General features: G+C 35.0%; 1 protein-coding gene across 1 annotated transcript in view; it reads left to right on the top strand.

Moving 5' to 3' along the window:
- LOC149413528 (synaptotagmin-10-like) overlaps positions 1-17,845 on the top strand; it is a 456,392-nt gene that overhangs the window by 145,377 nt on the left and 293,170 nt on the right. The window contains exon 3 of the mRNA XM_089644730.1: positions 513-660. Within this exon, the coding sequence (XP_089500856.1) occupies positions 513-660 (148 nt within the window). The remainder of the gene's footprint in view (positions 1-512; positions 661-17,845) is intronic.

Genomic DNA, 17,845 nt, shown 5'->3' with positions numbered 1-17,845 from the left:
ATTTTTAATATAAGATATTTATATATAGTAAACAAATTACTTAACCATGAAAATATTTTACATTAAACAGTTTGAAAATTTATAAAATTAGCGTTAAGCACTATAGTTCATTTTTCTGAACGTTGAATTAGTAATTTTATTCGAGGTTTAGAATGTTTAGAAACATTTTAGTAAATCGTTATTCAGAAAAAAACTGCCAGGGCAAATTCAACCGTAGGTCTGTCCAGGACGCCGAACCGCATACAAAATATTTTATACGCGACTTCTTCACTTACCTTGTGAAGATTCCCATTTTATTTAAGAGTATTCACTAGGGCAAATTAGACTGTGGGTCTGTCCAATACACAAGAGTCGCGCGTCGCACATGTTTGTATACGGCTTCTTTACTTACGTCGCGTCGTTAAGATACCAGCTTTATTTTCTTTCATTTTGCCATGTCTTCCTCTATTATTCCCGATATCTTTTCGCCTTGCATTTTTAGGTGTGTTATATTTATGAATTGTCTTTTCCAGGTCACGAAGGTCGTCCGAAGACAGCCAGTGCGACTCCCTGTCTCGCCAGACAGCCATCAGGATCAGTCACTCCCTCCCCGACTTGCAGACAGAGCCTCTCAAGAAGGAGTATGTGCAGGAGCATAAGGAAAACCTAACTAATAAAAAAGTATTCATTTTTCTATACTTTCTCCATTGAATTAAAAAAATATTGCCTGTAAACTTCCGCCACCATGGATCATTCAAGATACAACACAGCAAAACAGATGTTCTAGAATAACACATCATGAAATCAACTCACAGTTTTAGAATCTAGAAAACATGACATCTACTTTTGCTCCCAACCGTCTGTATGTTTTTTGTATATTGTGAGGCTGGAGGTAATGGAAAGAGGAAGGAGATTAAGAAGATCAAGGTGGGAAACCTTGCTATTCAGATCTAGTCACCAAACACAATCAAAGCCATTTCAAGCAACATTTCAAATCTTAATCGTGGTCTTACACCAGGGTGATACTGAGCGTATCTTTCACTCTGGAACGTGCCGCAAAAATAGTAAATATAATTTTTAGTGAGTAAATTGTTATTGAAAGCAAATTTTTCAAACCAACTAACTAACCATCACGCCATTTCCCCGCAGGGGTAGGCAGAGAGGAAGGACCGAAATACAACTCGGTCTGGACACACACTTCTTGCCTCATTCACATTCATACATACAATCTTCCGAACAGGGCTTTCATTGATATGCTTGGTGTAACTATAAGTGACCAGCTCAGGTACGAGGGCTCCATCGAAGCCAGAGTAAAGTTGGCCTCTCAGAAGCTGAGCGTACTGTACAGGGCACGCAGATACTTTAATGGTACACAACTGCTGACCCTGTACAAATCGTAAGTGCGCCCTACTGTCGAATTTGGCAGCCATCTCTGGTCCGGAGCCCCTAAATACCTGAAACAAACCCTTGACTCTGTGCAAAAACGGGCGGTCCGTTTGATAGATTCCCCAATCTTAACAAACGGACTGCAATCTTTAGAGCACAGGCGTCAGGTAGGTATGCTGTTCTTGTTCTATCGGTATTACAATGGAAGATGCTCTGAGGAACTAGCGTCATTGATCCCTTCGGCACCGGTGCGTAGTCGGGATACACGCCAAATGCGCGCCTAACATTTGTACACGGTTGACATTTGTCACATGAGAACGGGTTGCTTCTATGATTCGTTCTTAGGTTCAACAGCTCGGCTGTGGAACGAACTGCAGGCCTCTGTGTTTCCTCCCTCCTACAACTTGGGACTCTTCAAGACCCATGTTCACTCCTTCCTCTCCACAAAAAGACCCTCCACACAGCATCCCCAAAGATGACATAGGCCCTGAGGGAATTTTTTTTTCAGGGCCTCCTCTGTGGAGTTAATATAAAAAAAAATATACATCGTCTCATACATAGGTACTCTTCTACTATTCTGACTCTTGACATGGCCCGACTCGAGTATCTGATTCACTTCATCGTGCCATGTCTTCCTCGGGCGTCCCCAACTTCTGCTACTATTCGCATTTGCATCATATATCCTCCTTACACTCCCATCTTCACTCATTCGCTCTACGTGCCCAAACCATCTAAGCATCAAAAACCATCAAATTTTTCAAATCAAATTAATAAGATTTGAACCCATGACGCTAGTCGAAATCCTCACCCTTCGATCACGGAGTCCATCATGTGATTCATGTTTAGGATTATTAAATAGAAGTATATCTTGGAATGTAATTGAGATTTATTTTAAATCCTTTGAACCGAGGAATATGACCTGTTCAAATTTAATATGAAAAAAACAATAAATCTCAAGATGATCGTTTGAATTTTAGAATACAAAATCTTTACTTTGAAAATACAGAGTCAATTTCAAATTAGAATGCTTGAGTCCTCCTTTGACATAAATTTTTGACATATCAGTAATAACTAGCCCTTAGAATAAGTCGTCCATCAGCCAGCAATAAAAATATACAGCTGTGTTAAAAATACACAAAAATATATGCACGTTATTTGAAATCAACTCAAACGATTTTTGGCAAATTATGCCAAGTTTGCAAAAACGTTTGAGCGATCGTTTGCCAAAATTTGCCAAATTTATAGATCCTAAAAAAATAGGATAGACGGGGAAATCTAGGTGGATTCATTGGCTTCTAGCCACAGTAAGCAGTTTTACATGTTTCGATATTAATATTTTGAGTAATGGTATTAATTAAATTATTTTGTAAATGTATATATATGACAACAATATTTCGAGTGGGTACTAGACGAGGGATAAAATAATCATGCTCTGTTCCAAAGTTTTTCGAATTTGTTTGAACCACTACCGGTGTTCACAAAAAAAACAATAATTGTAATAATATGTATAACTTAAAAATAATATTATTTAATCAATATATATTATAATAGTACAATGTCCGTGCTGCTAAAAATCAGTAACGAGTCCCGGTACAATCAAAAGAGTTATAAGGTGTGGTAGCATCCCCCATCCATGAAGAAGGTTTCCGTTTTTACCTGAAAGGCGTTCTTTTGAAAAAAGAAGGGCTTGAAGTTTCGCCCTCTACAAATTTCTAGAATAGTCCGGAACATTCGAGAGTATTCGAGAGCATTCCACAACATTCCAGAATACCCCGGTACGTTCTAGAATGTTGTAGAATTTTCGGGAATAGTCTGGAACGTTCGGGAACATCCCGGAACATCCCAGATCATAATGAACTAAAAACGGGATTATAGGCCGTTTCCTAATAAACTATTAGTAAATTCGTAATCGTGACAAAATACATTGGTATTTCTAAATAGTATAAAACACAGTCACTATCCGAGTCTGTCTGTCTGTGCGCTTAGCTCTTAGTGCTAGTTCAGACACGGCGGGAACCGCGCGGTTTGAGAACCGCGCGGGAACCGCGTGGGTCTTATTTACGCAGGTATTTATATAATCATTCAGACATAATCGCGCGGTTAGTCCAACCTCGCGATTACCGCCACTCAACCGCTATAAAATAGAATCGTGCGGCGCCCACGCGGTTTTATTACTATGGAGATCTTCCTCAGCGTTCAGTAGCGTTGCGGGCACCGCGCGATATAATAAATATCTTACCTCAAAGTTACTACGAGTTTTTCTTCTGGTGACACGCTTGCCCTCATATGTGTTTCAGAGCTCGAAATATCTTCCCTGATTAGTTTAATTAGTTCATCAAAAGATTTTATTGACATTCTTAAATAGTCAAAAAATTTCCTCTCAAACATTCTTAAATTGGGATATAGCGTTACGAATTGGCCATGTGTCAGTCGATCCCTTAATATTGGATGCACCTAATACTGCCTTTTCCTTCTTTTCTTTATTTTTTTCTGAAGCAGCCACAGACACGCTAGTTCCTCTTCGACTTCCATCTTGAAACTGATCGCTAATCGCTAACTAACCGCCGATGTTTGAACAGTCAACATTTTTGCGGTTCAAACCGCGCGATTTTATCAATCGCGCGGTTATCGCCGTGTCTGAACAGGCCCTTATAAATTATGAAACGGAGTTTTATAGGGTTTTCACTATCATTTAGAGAATTTCTTCCGGAAGGATGTGGATATTATATTTATTGGAATAGAGAAAAGTCGACCAACGCCGGGAACACGTCAGCGAGTAACTAATAATAATAATAATATGAATGTAATAACTTTAAAATGATACGTCTTTACTTTAGTTTAAAACGTGCGTACAACTCAAAGTTTATGTTTTAAACCAACTCTCTGTGGGAGATAGACGCAGGTGCCATAAAATGGCGGTTTTAAAGTTCGCGTAAGTTTCCTCGGCTCGACGTCGGTGATACACGACAGCTTAGCTCTCAGCTCAAACTATGACGAGATGTCATCGACAAAGGAAGCTCTGTGTTATTTAGGAATTATATTGCCATATTAAATTTTTCAAATCAACAAAAGAAGAAAAAATCGGCGAGTGTGAGTGAAGTGCTGGAGCGTTTATCTCATGTGAATTTAGTAAGAGAATTAGAACGAAGATTATCGTTATTATTTGAGTTTGCCCTAGCCGCTGTATGAAGAACTCTTAAACTTAGTTATGCCTATTATAGCTAATCAGGATACTCATATGCATACAAATTATTTAGTACAACGTAATCAGAGCAAGAATGGAAAGCAATTGCTGACGAGTTTGAGCATAGATGGTAATTTCCAAATTGCTTAGAAGCTCTTGTCGGGAAACATGTTGCTATAGTAGGTACCTTCAGTTGTTGCTGGTCAAAGATATTAGAAGAACGAGATATGCTATGTTGTCCGTCGGACCGTAGGCGGAGTACTACCTAATTAGGGTACTTTGAACGGTATCGGGACGTGTACGCACAGAAATCTGTTCTATGTATTGGTGCGGCTACCTTAGCGTAAGCGAAGGTGTGCAGTAGTATTGGTGAACAAAACCGGCGACACTCGGCAGAACAATTCCACACAGTACGAACTGCTCATAACACATCTCGTTCTTCTAATATCTTTGTTCCTGGCTCACATTTCTTTAATTATAAAGGGTATCGTACTGTTATTTTTATGGCAATATCTGTACTGTTTGATTACTTGTTCGTGCATATATAACTCACAAAACAAGAAAATACTATCTATCTAATGTTTGCATACTTGACCTTCAAAATAAGAAGGTTGGGACGTGGGACTTCAGCTGGTTAAATAAATAAAAAATAACGCTATTAATAAGTGTGCTTCCAGTGCGAAAAGATTATATATTCCGTTCAGTTCTATTTTTATTTATGAGAGTTTCAAACCAATCATAAAAAACATAAAATTTGTTTCTTGATTTATATTAGATTTTCAATGAGTTTAAATAAGTTAAGGGCATATTTTTTTAAATTTAAATCTACTACAGTTCATATTTTCTTTGCAAGAAGCTACTTTCAAGATATCAGACATCACCTGTATCTTTTTGAGTTTCTTTGCCGGCTCCTAAAGCCGGGGAACACGTCATTCACTCTAAGTATATTTTTTTTGTAATCACGCTTGAAGAATGTTTTGTTTTTCGATTTTTGCCAGAGATTTAATTAACCAAAATGCAACTATTGTTAAACATAATCGTTCGATACTAATTTATGTATTTTAATATATTATTTTTTCTTTTCGCTTATTCTTATAAGTATAAAATTGTATGTTTTACTAAAGTTTCTATTATTTTATAAGCAATAATTATTAGCCTGAAACACTCATCCACATAGAAAAATCTCCTGATAAAAGATACATGACGCCAACGGGACTTGAACCCGTGTCCTTTCGATTTCCGGTCGACAGCTCTGACCACTGAGCTATGGCGGCTTATCTCTTATCCGCGAAATAATTCAATATATAATAGTGTTTCATTCAACAATTACTGCTTGTTACATTTTTCACCTGAAACAACCAACTTTATTTTATATGAGATATTGCTTATAAAATAATTGTTACCCTTGTGCTATGCATAAAAAATCTTGTCTTAAACATTAGTTTACCAAAAAAATAATAACTAAAATTTCTAACAGGAATTCATTGTTAACAATTTTTTCCTTCTATAAAATAATATGTTCTATAATTAAACAACATTATATGAAATTATGATATGAACTAAATTTGTCAATTTAACTGGCCTAAAACAGGATTCATTCCTAGTTGGCTAGTCAAAGTTTCCGCATATTATGTTTTATTGTATATTTTTTTGTGAAATATACTATTATTTATACCTGATTCAAAAAAATTCCCCTTTAACACGAATCCATTTAAAAAAGCTTTTCGAATATCTACCAGTAATATTGAATATCTACAACTCTAGCACGAGGTGGAGTAATTACAGATTGGACGTAATATCCCTATACATATTTTCAGAATTATTTTGTTTTTGGAAAATAAAGTCCCTAACTAACCAAGCCAACGAAGTTTGATCTACATAAATCGTCATATACATAATAAAAAATCTGCTGATTTAAAAACGATTCATTAGGTTAATTTAGGTTATTGGTCATTTGTCCCTCTGCTCTGCTATGAGCTGAGGGTCCCAAAAACTGATTAAGGCGAGTAGGTTGGTTGGATGACAGCAAAGCAACACTGGCGACACCCGATCCTCCCGGGACCTGGACCACTTAATGCCAGGAAATCTGATCGGGCTGGTCTACAAGCCGCTTGACAATTACAAGAGCGGATTACATCACAAAATAGCTGATTTTCACTATGTACGTAATACAGTTATTTAGATTAACACCTGATTCCTGTGTTAATCTATCTGTAATATTATGTTTTAATGTATGTGAACTACGAATTATACAAGTTTCCAATAATCTACGCACATCGGCATTTAACATTCGATTCAGACGTAACCATTGCCAAATTATATGGTTACAGCATCGATTCTTAAGCTCCCCGCATTCCAAATTTCTAGCGAACAGTTTGAGTTTTAAGCTGTTGTTGACGATAATATAAATACATTTGTAGAAGCGAACCGGTAATTATATGAAATCAACTCATTGGAAAAAAAACGCAAAGTGTGCTCCGAAAATTATTAAAATCACCTTATGTTCTGTTATTTATCATGTTATAGATATGAACAAAATAGACAGTATATCTTTAAATGCAACTAAGACATTTGTCGAGAGATTTTCGTTTTATTATAAACGAGTTTGTTCTATTAAATATTAATAATTTTCGCAATTTTTTTCTTCTTTTTTAATGTTGAACATTCGTATTTATGTTTCCATGACTCAAACAATGAAAATTCAACACACGTTTAAAAAGTGACACATCTCCCTTTTAAGTCATCTACTGTGGAGCCTACTACGGAGTATTACTTAAAATAAAATAAAAACGCCAATGACGTACAGGTTATTTAACTAAACAGTGGCAGGCAAAACTTTCACTGGATGACATTATATAACGTGTGGGGCGCCAAATATAACGTATGAGGTACGGGGTATTATATTTTATTTAAAAACTATTGCCGGGCAAATGAGATCCTCTCAGGTTTAAGTGGAGCAAGGCTTGTGCTGTCTTGGGAAAAAGAAAGGTTCCATTTTTGTTCTGAAATAAAAAAATTCGGCTAGGAGCAATCATGTAATGTTTATTTAACCAAAACAAATTATGAATAAGTAGTCATCATTTGCAAAACAATCATCGTACCTGTGGACCAGACGTAAAATTGAGCTAATCTAACAAACTATGTAGAAAGTACGTGGAACAACTCGGATGGGCAGAGCAGGATCTCTCGTACGTGACGATCCTGAATCCAAACAAAGCATCGAACTATAGCATCCCGCGGAGCTGATTCCTTCAAAGGCGAGCTCGCTCCATAAGGCGAAGATAGCCGCCAACGTGTTAGTAGATTTTCCATCGAGGGGGCCCACAAATAAGGCTTTTGCGTGAACTCTTTAGTTTTAGGGTGCATCCGTGTGATAATTCAACAGGTACTTCATCACAACGGCAGCACACTTTACATTTAAAACGAAAAGAAAGTTCTAATTTTGAAAACACCAAAATATCACAATGGCAATCGTTCTTAACAAAAAAGATTGCCTAAAAGTAAAAAAAAAGCAAGTGAATCACTTTGATTATGTGACATAATCGAATCATCGTCCTTCCCCTCACACGGCAAGAATTCCAGATGTGACGCTACTCCCAGAAACGGTGCTTAAATTCCCCAAAAAAATTTTGCCAGTCAAATTGAAGCTTGTGAATTAATTCCTTCACTGGCCAGGTAGTTAGGAAAATAATTATTTTCTTGACAATTATTTTATAAAATACGACTACTTTTCGAGTTTTGCGAGTTTTTCGAATATATATTAAGATTAGAAACCAGTAAGAATTTATCTCAATCATATGGAATTAATTTTATAATATAATAATAATAATAATAATGATTTATTGTCTTCTTTTCTTATTAACACATAGATATAATGATATCCTCACTGGGATCTCCCGTGCTGAGGATGTCATTTACATATTATAATTTAATTATAAGAAATTAATATTACAACAAAGTATAATGTAGTATATATATATTTTTTAAGTAATTTTAAAATAAGTAAGGTACTGTTTTTTGGTATAGTTCAGTTGATTCTGTTTTAGTCTGTGTTTGATTTCAGTAAATTTTCTATTTCAGATCTTCCTATGTTAAGTATCCAGCTTTTTATTTCAGATTTAAATGTTAAAGTGTTGAGGTTTTTGAGTGTGAGTGGTATTTTGTTGTAGAGTTTAATACTGTGATATAAGAAGCTTTTTTGCCCAAAAGTTGTATTTGTAATTATTTGTTGGATAAGTTTTTGATCATGAGATCTAGTGTTTCTATTGTACGTGTTTGTTGTTATTTCTTGTGTTTTGTGTTTATGAATGTAAATGAGTATAGTTTTAGAATATAGTTGTTTAATAGACATGATGTTAAGATTGGTGAAGATTTCGTTAGTGCTAGTTCTTACAGGAACTTTCAGTATAATTTTCATTATGGCTTTTTGAGATTTAATAAGTGGATTTAGTATGTTTTTATTTGCACTGCCCCATCCGATAATACCGTATTCTAACAGTGATTGGCAGAGAGCCATGTAAATTTTGATTAAGTCTTTTTTAATGAGCACATTCCTGATAGTTTTGAAAAAATAACTAAGTTTTTTAATTTTATTATCTAAATAGCTAATGTGATTGGTCCATTTTAAATTTCCATCTATTTTTAGACCTAGATACGTTATATGGTCAACATTTTCTAATGAGGGACAATTACAATGCTCATTTAAGTGATGCGGGCTATGAATTTTCAAGTTATGGTTTTCTTCAGAGTTTTTTGTATTTTTTATTTTGAAAGTGATGAATTTGGTTTTATTAGCATTTAGTGTAAGTGAATAGTAGTCTAGCCATTTTTTAATCCTGTTTAGTGTGTCTTCTGCTTTCTTAAATGTTTCTGTCCAATTATTCCCATTTATAAGGAGAACAGTATCATCCGCAAAACTTATGATTTCTCCGTCACATTCTATGTGGCATAGATCATTAATGTAAATTAGGAACAGAATCGGACCCAGAATACTTCCTTGAGGCACCCCGCATTTGACATCAATACACTCACTGGTTATGTTGTTAAGTTTCACAGTTTGCTTTCTATTTCCCATGTAGCTTTTAAAGAATATCAGTTCATTATCAGTGATCCCTATGTTAACTAGTTTTTCAAAAAGATGTTGGTGATTTATTGTGTCGAAGGCTTTAGAAAGGTCGAGAAATACTCCAATGCATTTTTTATGTGAATCTAGAGAATTTTTAATATATTCAATTACTAAAGCTATGGCGTTGGATGTTCCTAGATTTTTTCTGAAACCAAATTGTTTTGGTGATAATAGTTTATTTGATTCTAGGTAATCGATGAGTTGAGTTTTAACTGTTATTTCTAAGATTTTAGATAATGTGTTCAGAATTGTGATTGGTCTGTAGTTATTGATATCTGTACGATTTCCTGATTTAAAGATTGGTGTAATAGTCCCTATTTTGAGTTGTGATGGAAATCTGCTTTCCGTAATAGATTTGTTTATTAGAAAGAGTATCGGTTCGGTAATTTCATCTTGTATAAATTTTAATGTTTTCATTGTGATTTCATCACTACCAGATGAAGATGTTGGTTTGAATTTAGAAAATATTAGTATTAGTTCTTGTTTAGTGATTTGTTTTAGAGCAAATTTAAACCTTTGTGGATTTGGGTGTTTGTTTATTTTTGGGTTATAGTGTTGGGGTTTGGTTATTTTATTCGCTAAGTTCGAGCCTATGTTTGCAAAAAAGTTGTTTGTGTAGTTAATTAGTTGATGTACGTTTTTGTTGAGCGAGAGTGTGCCGTTCTCTGTGTTGATTTCTTCCAATGGGTTTGCTTTGTTTTGATTTGTGTAGGTGATTTCTTTAATTATTTGCCAGAGAAATTTTGGATTATTATTGGATTTATGAATTTTAGATCTGTAGTAATTTTGTTTGGCCGATTTAGTAAGATTGGAGCAGATGTTTCTATAATTTTTGTAAAATAGTTTTAAGGAAAGGTCGTATGGATAGTTTTTTACTTGCTGATGGAGCTTGTCTCTTTTTCTTATACATTTTAGTAGGCCAGGTGTGATCCATGCTTTTTTGATAATTTTATTGTGTGAATATGTGTAAGTTTTTATTGAGGTGTGGTTATGTATTTTTAATTGCAATAGTTTAATAAATAATTTCCAAGCATCTTCAAGGTCTTCAGCTTTATATATTAATTCCCAGGTTTCAGTTTTTAGTGAATTTTTTAGTTCGTTGTAGTCTATAACATGTCTATTCCCCGTTAAATTTTGAGTCGATGGTCGATTTTCCTTTGCATGGATGTTAAAAATTAAAGTGTAGTGATCAGTGATAGTGGATTGATGTATGATTGTGGAATATTTTTTATTTGTTTTTGTCATTATGTGGTCAATGCAGGTTTGCGAGGGGATTGATTTATTAATTTTGTGATCCACTCTTGTTGGTTCCCTTACAGCGGCAGTCATCCCGTGGGAGAGGAGTAGTAATTGGTATTCCTGTGTTTGTGGATGTTGCCTTCCGGTATCCAATATGTTAATGTTGATGTCCCCTATGATGAACAAGTTCCTGATGTTCCGATTATAAGACGTTGTCCTGCCACAGACCGCCTTCTATATAGCGAAGTCATTTTTTTTGACAAAATTATCCTATTATCCTATATAGGAACCAACATTACATATTTACAAAATTTGTTGGGCGGTTTCGGAGGTTAGCGTGTACGAACACAGTGACACATGAATTTTATATTTTAGGATAAATTCTTGATTTCTAATTTTTTGAAATGTTATAATTCTATTTTAAAGCAGTAAACAACATCCCTTGAATGAATCAATCATTTTTACGAATACAGCATTTGGAGAAGCAGTAAACTAAAACTTAGTTAACTTAAAATTTAAAATAGTGGACAGGATAGACCTCTCTGGGAATTCTCGCATAGATTTTGCTCTGCAGGTGAAGAGATAATTAAATAAGTCATCTATGCATTAATTAGCTGGATTCATCCGAATTATATTGTTTGACAAAAGAGGGCACCACTGTTCCTGTTTGGTCGATTTAAGACTAAGGGATTAAAATATTTTTGTCACAATAACGTGACAGTACTTTAGAATTACAATATGTTAATTCTTTTTTATTCTAAATTCTACTCTCTTGAGAGCTTGTCGTGATAGATTATATTTTCATGGTGCGAATGCAAGTGTTATTGTGCCAATTGCCGTCCGCTGCCGAATTTGGAGATTAAGGAATCGCTGCAAACTCAATGCGAGTGATATATTCGGTGAGTTCACTATTTGTATGTATTTGGTGGCTGTATTATAATTTGTTACTTTTCATGCAGAGTGAATTTTGTAATCAACCCATTTTTTTCAAAGGGAATTAATTATTCCCTGATGGTCTAGGGCAGTGGTGCTCAAACTTGAACTGCTGGCGATCTACCTCAATATTATTAGATTCCGATAGATCGACTCTGAGAGGCTGCAAGTATGTGTGATGCAGGATTGTCGTCTATGTAGGTAGGATGTATCGTGGCGCAGGTATAAGTGTATATATAGGGACATTGCATAATTGCATGGCCACGAATCCACATAGAATTTGGAGGAACGACAGAAATTAGTTGGCAATATGCATTTTTTTAGTCAAGGTAGGTGGAGGTCTGCACTAAAAAGTCGATGAAAAAACGTAAATTTATTCAAAATTTCAAGTTTTTTGGTTCTTACAAAAAACAAACGAGTTCTAGTTTCTAAACTTAACTAAATAATGACTTTGGATTTTAAGCGTGGCACTGCAAGTCGTCAGCATACTTTTCATACGATGGTACGTATAATTACGGTAATCCGAGTGCTAATCGCAAGCACGATGACATATGTTCGTCAGTTAGTCGATTGCGATATTTTGACTTAATTATCTTCATTTCAGAAAATGCAGACTCGCACAAGTAAGTTGACCCAAACATTGCGAATACGAAATTGTCAGCTGTTCCAGAACACTCCGTTCAGTAACTCAGTCTGCTACAAGCTACAAATAAATAATAAATAAGAAGGCATGGAACATGGGAAATTTTTCTTGAGATCGACTCAAATAGCACTCGCGATCGACCGGTCGATCGCGATTGACCGTTTGAGCACCCCTGGTCTAGGGGTTTACAAGCCAGATCATCACCAGAATTTCTAATTTAGTACATTTATAGCCTCCGTGGTCGAGGGGTAAGGCTCTGGACTAATAGGCCGAAGGTCGCGGGTTTAAGTCCTGGAGTGCGCTATTAAATTTTATTTCATTAATTTGTGTTATTTCACAATTTAAAATTATATATGGTATACTTGCGGCACGTTTCAGAGTAAAAGATACTCTCAGTATCGCCCTGGTGATAATGAAATGATTTAACCGTGTTTGATGACCAGATCTGAATAGCCAAGGCACTATCACACTTTTCTCTTCCCATCTCCTTCCCCTCCCTTACCTTCAGCCTTGCAACCGTTTCTGTGGCTCCAGACGGTTGGCAGTAGTTGAGACTTTTGTGCGATATTCACATTTAAAAATTATGTAATTTTTTTTAAATGTTACGTTACAATAAAATGATAAGATACTCGTCTCACTAGGGAATTCCTGTTATACTCGTAGAGCAATTCCTGTTATTATTTAACAAAATACACGTGAACTTTATTCCTATATTATTTAAACAATGCCAACTTTGCACAATAAGGAAAAAAGACCTTTAATGAATTTCAAAAACGCTTTACAAAATCGGCGTGACGTCATCACTTTATTGAACGCTGGGCAATAATTAAAAACAGTATTTTCATTGTAAGCGTCAAAACGAGTACTTTGAATTTCCAAATGAATATGCTTTGAAAGTTTTCCTGCCCAATTAGCATTCATTGGACTGTAAAAAAAGTTTCGAGTTTTGTGCTTTTTCTCAACTTTTTCACATTGTTAGTAAAAACTCTGTTTTTCAATTCCAAAAATTAAATGAAAATCATTTGGTATTCAAAATGAAAAGTTTTTTAAATAACAATATTTAAAAAACAACCATTCAATAGAATTCAAATCAATTGAAGAAGAAGCATCAGGGATGACAAATGGGAGTGAATTAATTAAAATAACAAAGTTTTCAGAAAGGTTTTTCAAAGGAAACTTGAGAATTATAAATGTTTTTTTTTTGTCTTCCTCTTAAATGGTGCGCAGTAAATGGTGTTTAGTAAAAATGCCTCTTGACTGTCTTTTCCAAAACTTTCTTTTTTTTAGGAAAACCAACAGATTTTTTTACATCTTTAAATAATAAACTTATAAACAATACAAATAAAATCTAATGGCAGGTTTTCACGTAAACATAAAATTATTTCAACAAACTAAGGGTCCAGTACCCGTGGGCTAAAAATATTTACAAAAATACAAAATTGTAAGTATTTATTTATTTCACGACTATTAAGGCTTTTACATACAAATATATAACAAATATTTACGAAATTATACACGCAAACAGTGTAGGAAATGACTATTTAAAACAATTGCACAAAAATAAATAGAAAGACATAATATTACTGAACTTGATCTACACAGCATGCAGGCACAAAACATAAAAAATCCAAAATTATTTTTTTTCCTTTGTCAACAAAATTATTATGTGTTAGTCAAATTAAATACCTTTATTAAAATATTCCATTAGTTGATGAAAAAACTTCAATAACTTAAATAAAATTAAAATAACATCGGACATAAGAACACAAAAAAATGACAATATATCAATTTTATCCTCACTGACAACACCAATAATCACTTAAATATGTAAATACCTACAACTAAACTGAACAAATGTTTATTAAATGAATCACTTTGCAACTGGACAGGGTTCATATCAACAGCACGATAACTTGCAGTGTGTTATTAATAATTATTTAATAATAGCTAAGGTATATTTATTAAATGTTGATGATATCCTCACTGGGATCTCTGGTGCCGAGGATTTCATTTACAAAGTATTTAAATTTTTATATATAAATATATATAATATAATTTTATATAACATATTAAATGGCGTTTTTTCTTAAATAGTTATAAATATATTAAAACGTGTTTTTTTGTTCACTTTAGTGTTTTCTGTGTTAGTCTGTATTATCTATTTCGGATCTCCCTATGTTTTTTATCCAGCTTTTAATTGACATTTAAACGTTATAGTAATGTTTTGAATGAGAGTGGGATTTTTTGTCGAGTTTTCGTATTTGTAGTTGCTTGTAGGATAGGTGTTTGACTCCGAGATTTAGGGTTTCTCAGATGAATAGAATGAATAAAATTGAATTTGTAAATTAAGATCTAGTAACTCAACATTGGCGTCATTCCAAGCAATGTTTCTCACTATGGCATTACTGAAAGTATACTATACTTTCAAACGAGTGCAATTTGTAAAAATACGTTCAGGTACAAAATAGTAGACCGCTCGGTGGGTGAGTTGACATTTCGTTTGGGTCCCACCCAGGCGTAGTGGGTTCCTTTCCTCGGCTGACTAAGTCCTCCATCACAACAAAATAAATATTTTCGGCTTACTGTGGTGGTAGTAGGAGATTTTAACATATTATCAGGTTATTCGTAACCTGGGAATGTTTTTAATTTTTTTAAATTAAAAAATATATACAAACATATATTTTTATTTCAAATAGTGATTAAACCTACCTAAATATTATAAAATGTAATTTTTTTAAATTAAAAAATATATACAAACATATATTTTTATTTCAAATAGTGATTAAACCTACCTAAATATTATAAAATGTATGTGTCACCGTGATTTTTAACGTGAAGAGTCTAAGTGAGAATATGACTTCCCCATTTGGTTTAGTTGTAAGGTTGAATTGTATGGGGACGGGAAGGACATGGGCACGAGGAAGACAGGAAAGTACCTGGCTATTCAGATCTGGTCACCAAACACGGCTAAAGCCATTTCAAGCAAAGTTTCAATTCTAAATGGTACCTAGTATTTCACCAGTTGAACCAAACTGGAACAATTTTTTTTATGAAAAAATATGAAATAACACAATTTAATTAAATAAAATATGCCACGTCGAGATTTGAACCAATGACCTTGGGATTTGTGGTCAATGACCTTACTCCTCAACCACGAAGCCGTCTAGTCTGGTTTTGAATCCCCGACCTATGAGACCAGAATCAACTATAATATTTTTTTGTATTTTTTTTATCTTGTTTGAGCAATCCCGATTAGTTACAAACTCATTTTAGGACGGGAAAAAGGTAAATTTTTAGGTCGGTATTTTGATAACAAAATTATAAGTACAAGTCCTTACTAAAACATTTCAAAAATGAAAAAGGGAGGTTAAGCAGAACAAACAAACAAAGCATTCAATTTGATATTCAATACAATACAATACTCTCGATTTGGGAGGCGGCTATCGGTACCTCCACCCGGGAACCATATATCATCCTAAATGGTTCGCAACGGTTGGTAAATTAGCTTAGGAGTGCTGGATCGGAAGGTACTGGTTGAGGGAGACCCTTTGACCTCTCTAACAGGACTCTATCGACCCATCACTTCTGGACACACTGACCCCAGATTCCTACTCACCCTTCATACGTGTTTCCTTCCAAGAACTTACTCTCCCTTATTCCCTTATAAATACCCTTTACATATCATTCCCAAAGATGATATAGGCCATGAGGGAAATTTTTTTTCTCAGGTCATCCTGTATGGAGCCAATGTAAAAAAAAACATACCTACAGACTTTAGACTCAATTATTTAAACATCCAGCACATACAGCGCCCTTGAGGTGATTTTTCACAAAAACGGCGCTATACAAATTACCAAATTATTATTATTATGTGTTTTGCAAATCATGATACACATCATTAGCATACTAGGGATTGTATTTAAAGGCAAAAGTTTTTACACATAGTTTGCGGAAACTTAATACTACTAACTCTGTTAATCTAATCTGCTAATGCCACGACTTGTCTCCTTTAAAATCTAATTCACGTTAGTTTCCGGAACAATTTGGTGGCTTGTGAATCAGGCCCCAACCCCCATTTTACAACCCTTAAATGGCACCCCCACCCCTTTACTCAATTATCTGCCCATTAATCCCTAAACTGGCTTTGTCAAACTAAGTGGCATGGTGAACTGAATACTAACCACTTCAGGTTCACACCGTGACCACCCGACTGACCACTTCTGACAGGATAAGAAACACTGAATGGAAAATTCTTAGAAGTTCTTAAAATAATTATTACATATTTATAGGCCGGCATAGTCCAGTGGTAACGCATTGGACTGCCATTCCGAAGGTCGCGGGTTCGAACCCGGCGTGCGCAAATAAATTTTATTTGATTGATTTGTGTTATTTCACAATTAATTAATTAAAATAATATAGTATATTTGCGGCACGTTCCAGAGTGGCAGATACTACCAGTATCGCCCTGGTGTAAGACCACCATTCAGAATTGAAACGTTGCTCCAAATGGCTTTAGCCGTGTTTAGTGACTAGATCTGAATAGCCAGGTACTTCCCCACCTTCCTCTTTCCCTTCCCCACTTACCTTCAGCCTCACAACATCCCCCAATTGGGGGCCATAGTCTCACTGGCTCCAGACGGGAGCAGTTGGGACTCTTGTGAGGTATTCACTATAAAAAAAAATAAAAAAATAAATATATTTTATCTATCGAGTTTTCACACGGAGAAAACTGAGAATCGCTAATTCATTGAGAATTCTTCGAATTATTGTTAATCCTGTTAACTCATTCGTTAAGGCCTGCACTCCTGTTTTTAACAGGATTGCCAATAATTCGAAGAGATTCTTTAATTTAACAATACTCATTTTATGCCGTAAAAGTTTTTTTTAATATGCTATTATACAAATATGAATTATAATGCATTCCAAAACCCAATCATTGGATAACTAATACATCTGCCATAGATCACCCCAATTAGTTTGCTACGTTTGGCGACTTAGCAGGGGTATCTGGGTTCTTGGGGTGAGATCTGTCTAGGTCTTATCGGATGCGTCTGCCCACCAACTGCGATCGGGAGAAACTGGTTGAGGGAGATCTTTTGACCTCTCCAGCCGGAATCTCTCGACGCATCGCCTTGCATCGCAGTGGGAGAGGTGTATTCATACGTCCGTCACTCCAGAACGCACTGACCACCAGATTCTTATCCACCCCCTTATTACTTTTCCCTTTCCAAAAATTCCTCTTCAAGCTTTCCTTAAAAAATCCCCCATAATGAAACACGGTTGGTAGTTTAGTTTAGCCCACACACAGCTTTCTCAAAGATGACATTATCCATGAGGGAAATTATGTTCCTCGTGG

Source organism: Hesperophylax consimilis, chromosome 21, assembly GCF_061612785.1.
Source record: "Hesperophylax consimilis isolate HC1 chromosome 21, BYU_Hcon_1.0, whole genome shotgun sequence".
NCBI classification, from domain to species: Eukaryota; Metazoa; Arthropoda; class Insecta; order Trichoptera; family Limnephilidae; genus Hesperophylax; species Hesperophylax consimilis.
Note: the sequence above shows the minus strand (reverse complement) of the source record. Positions and strands in the feature narration are given on the sequence as shown.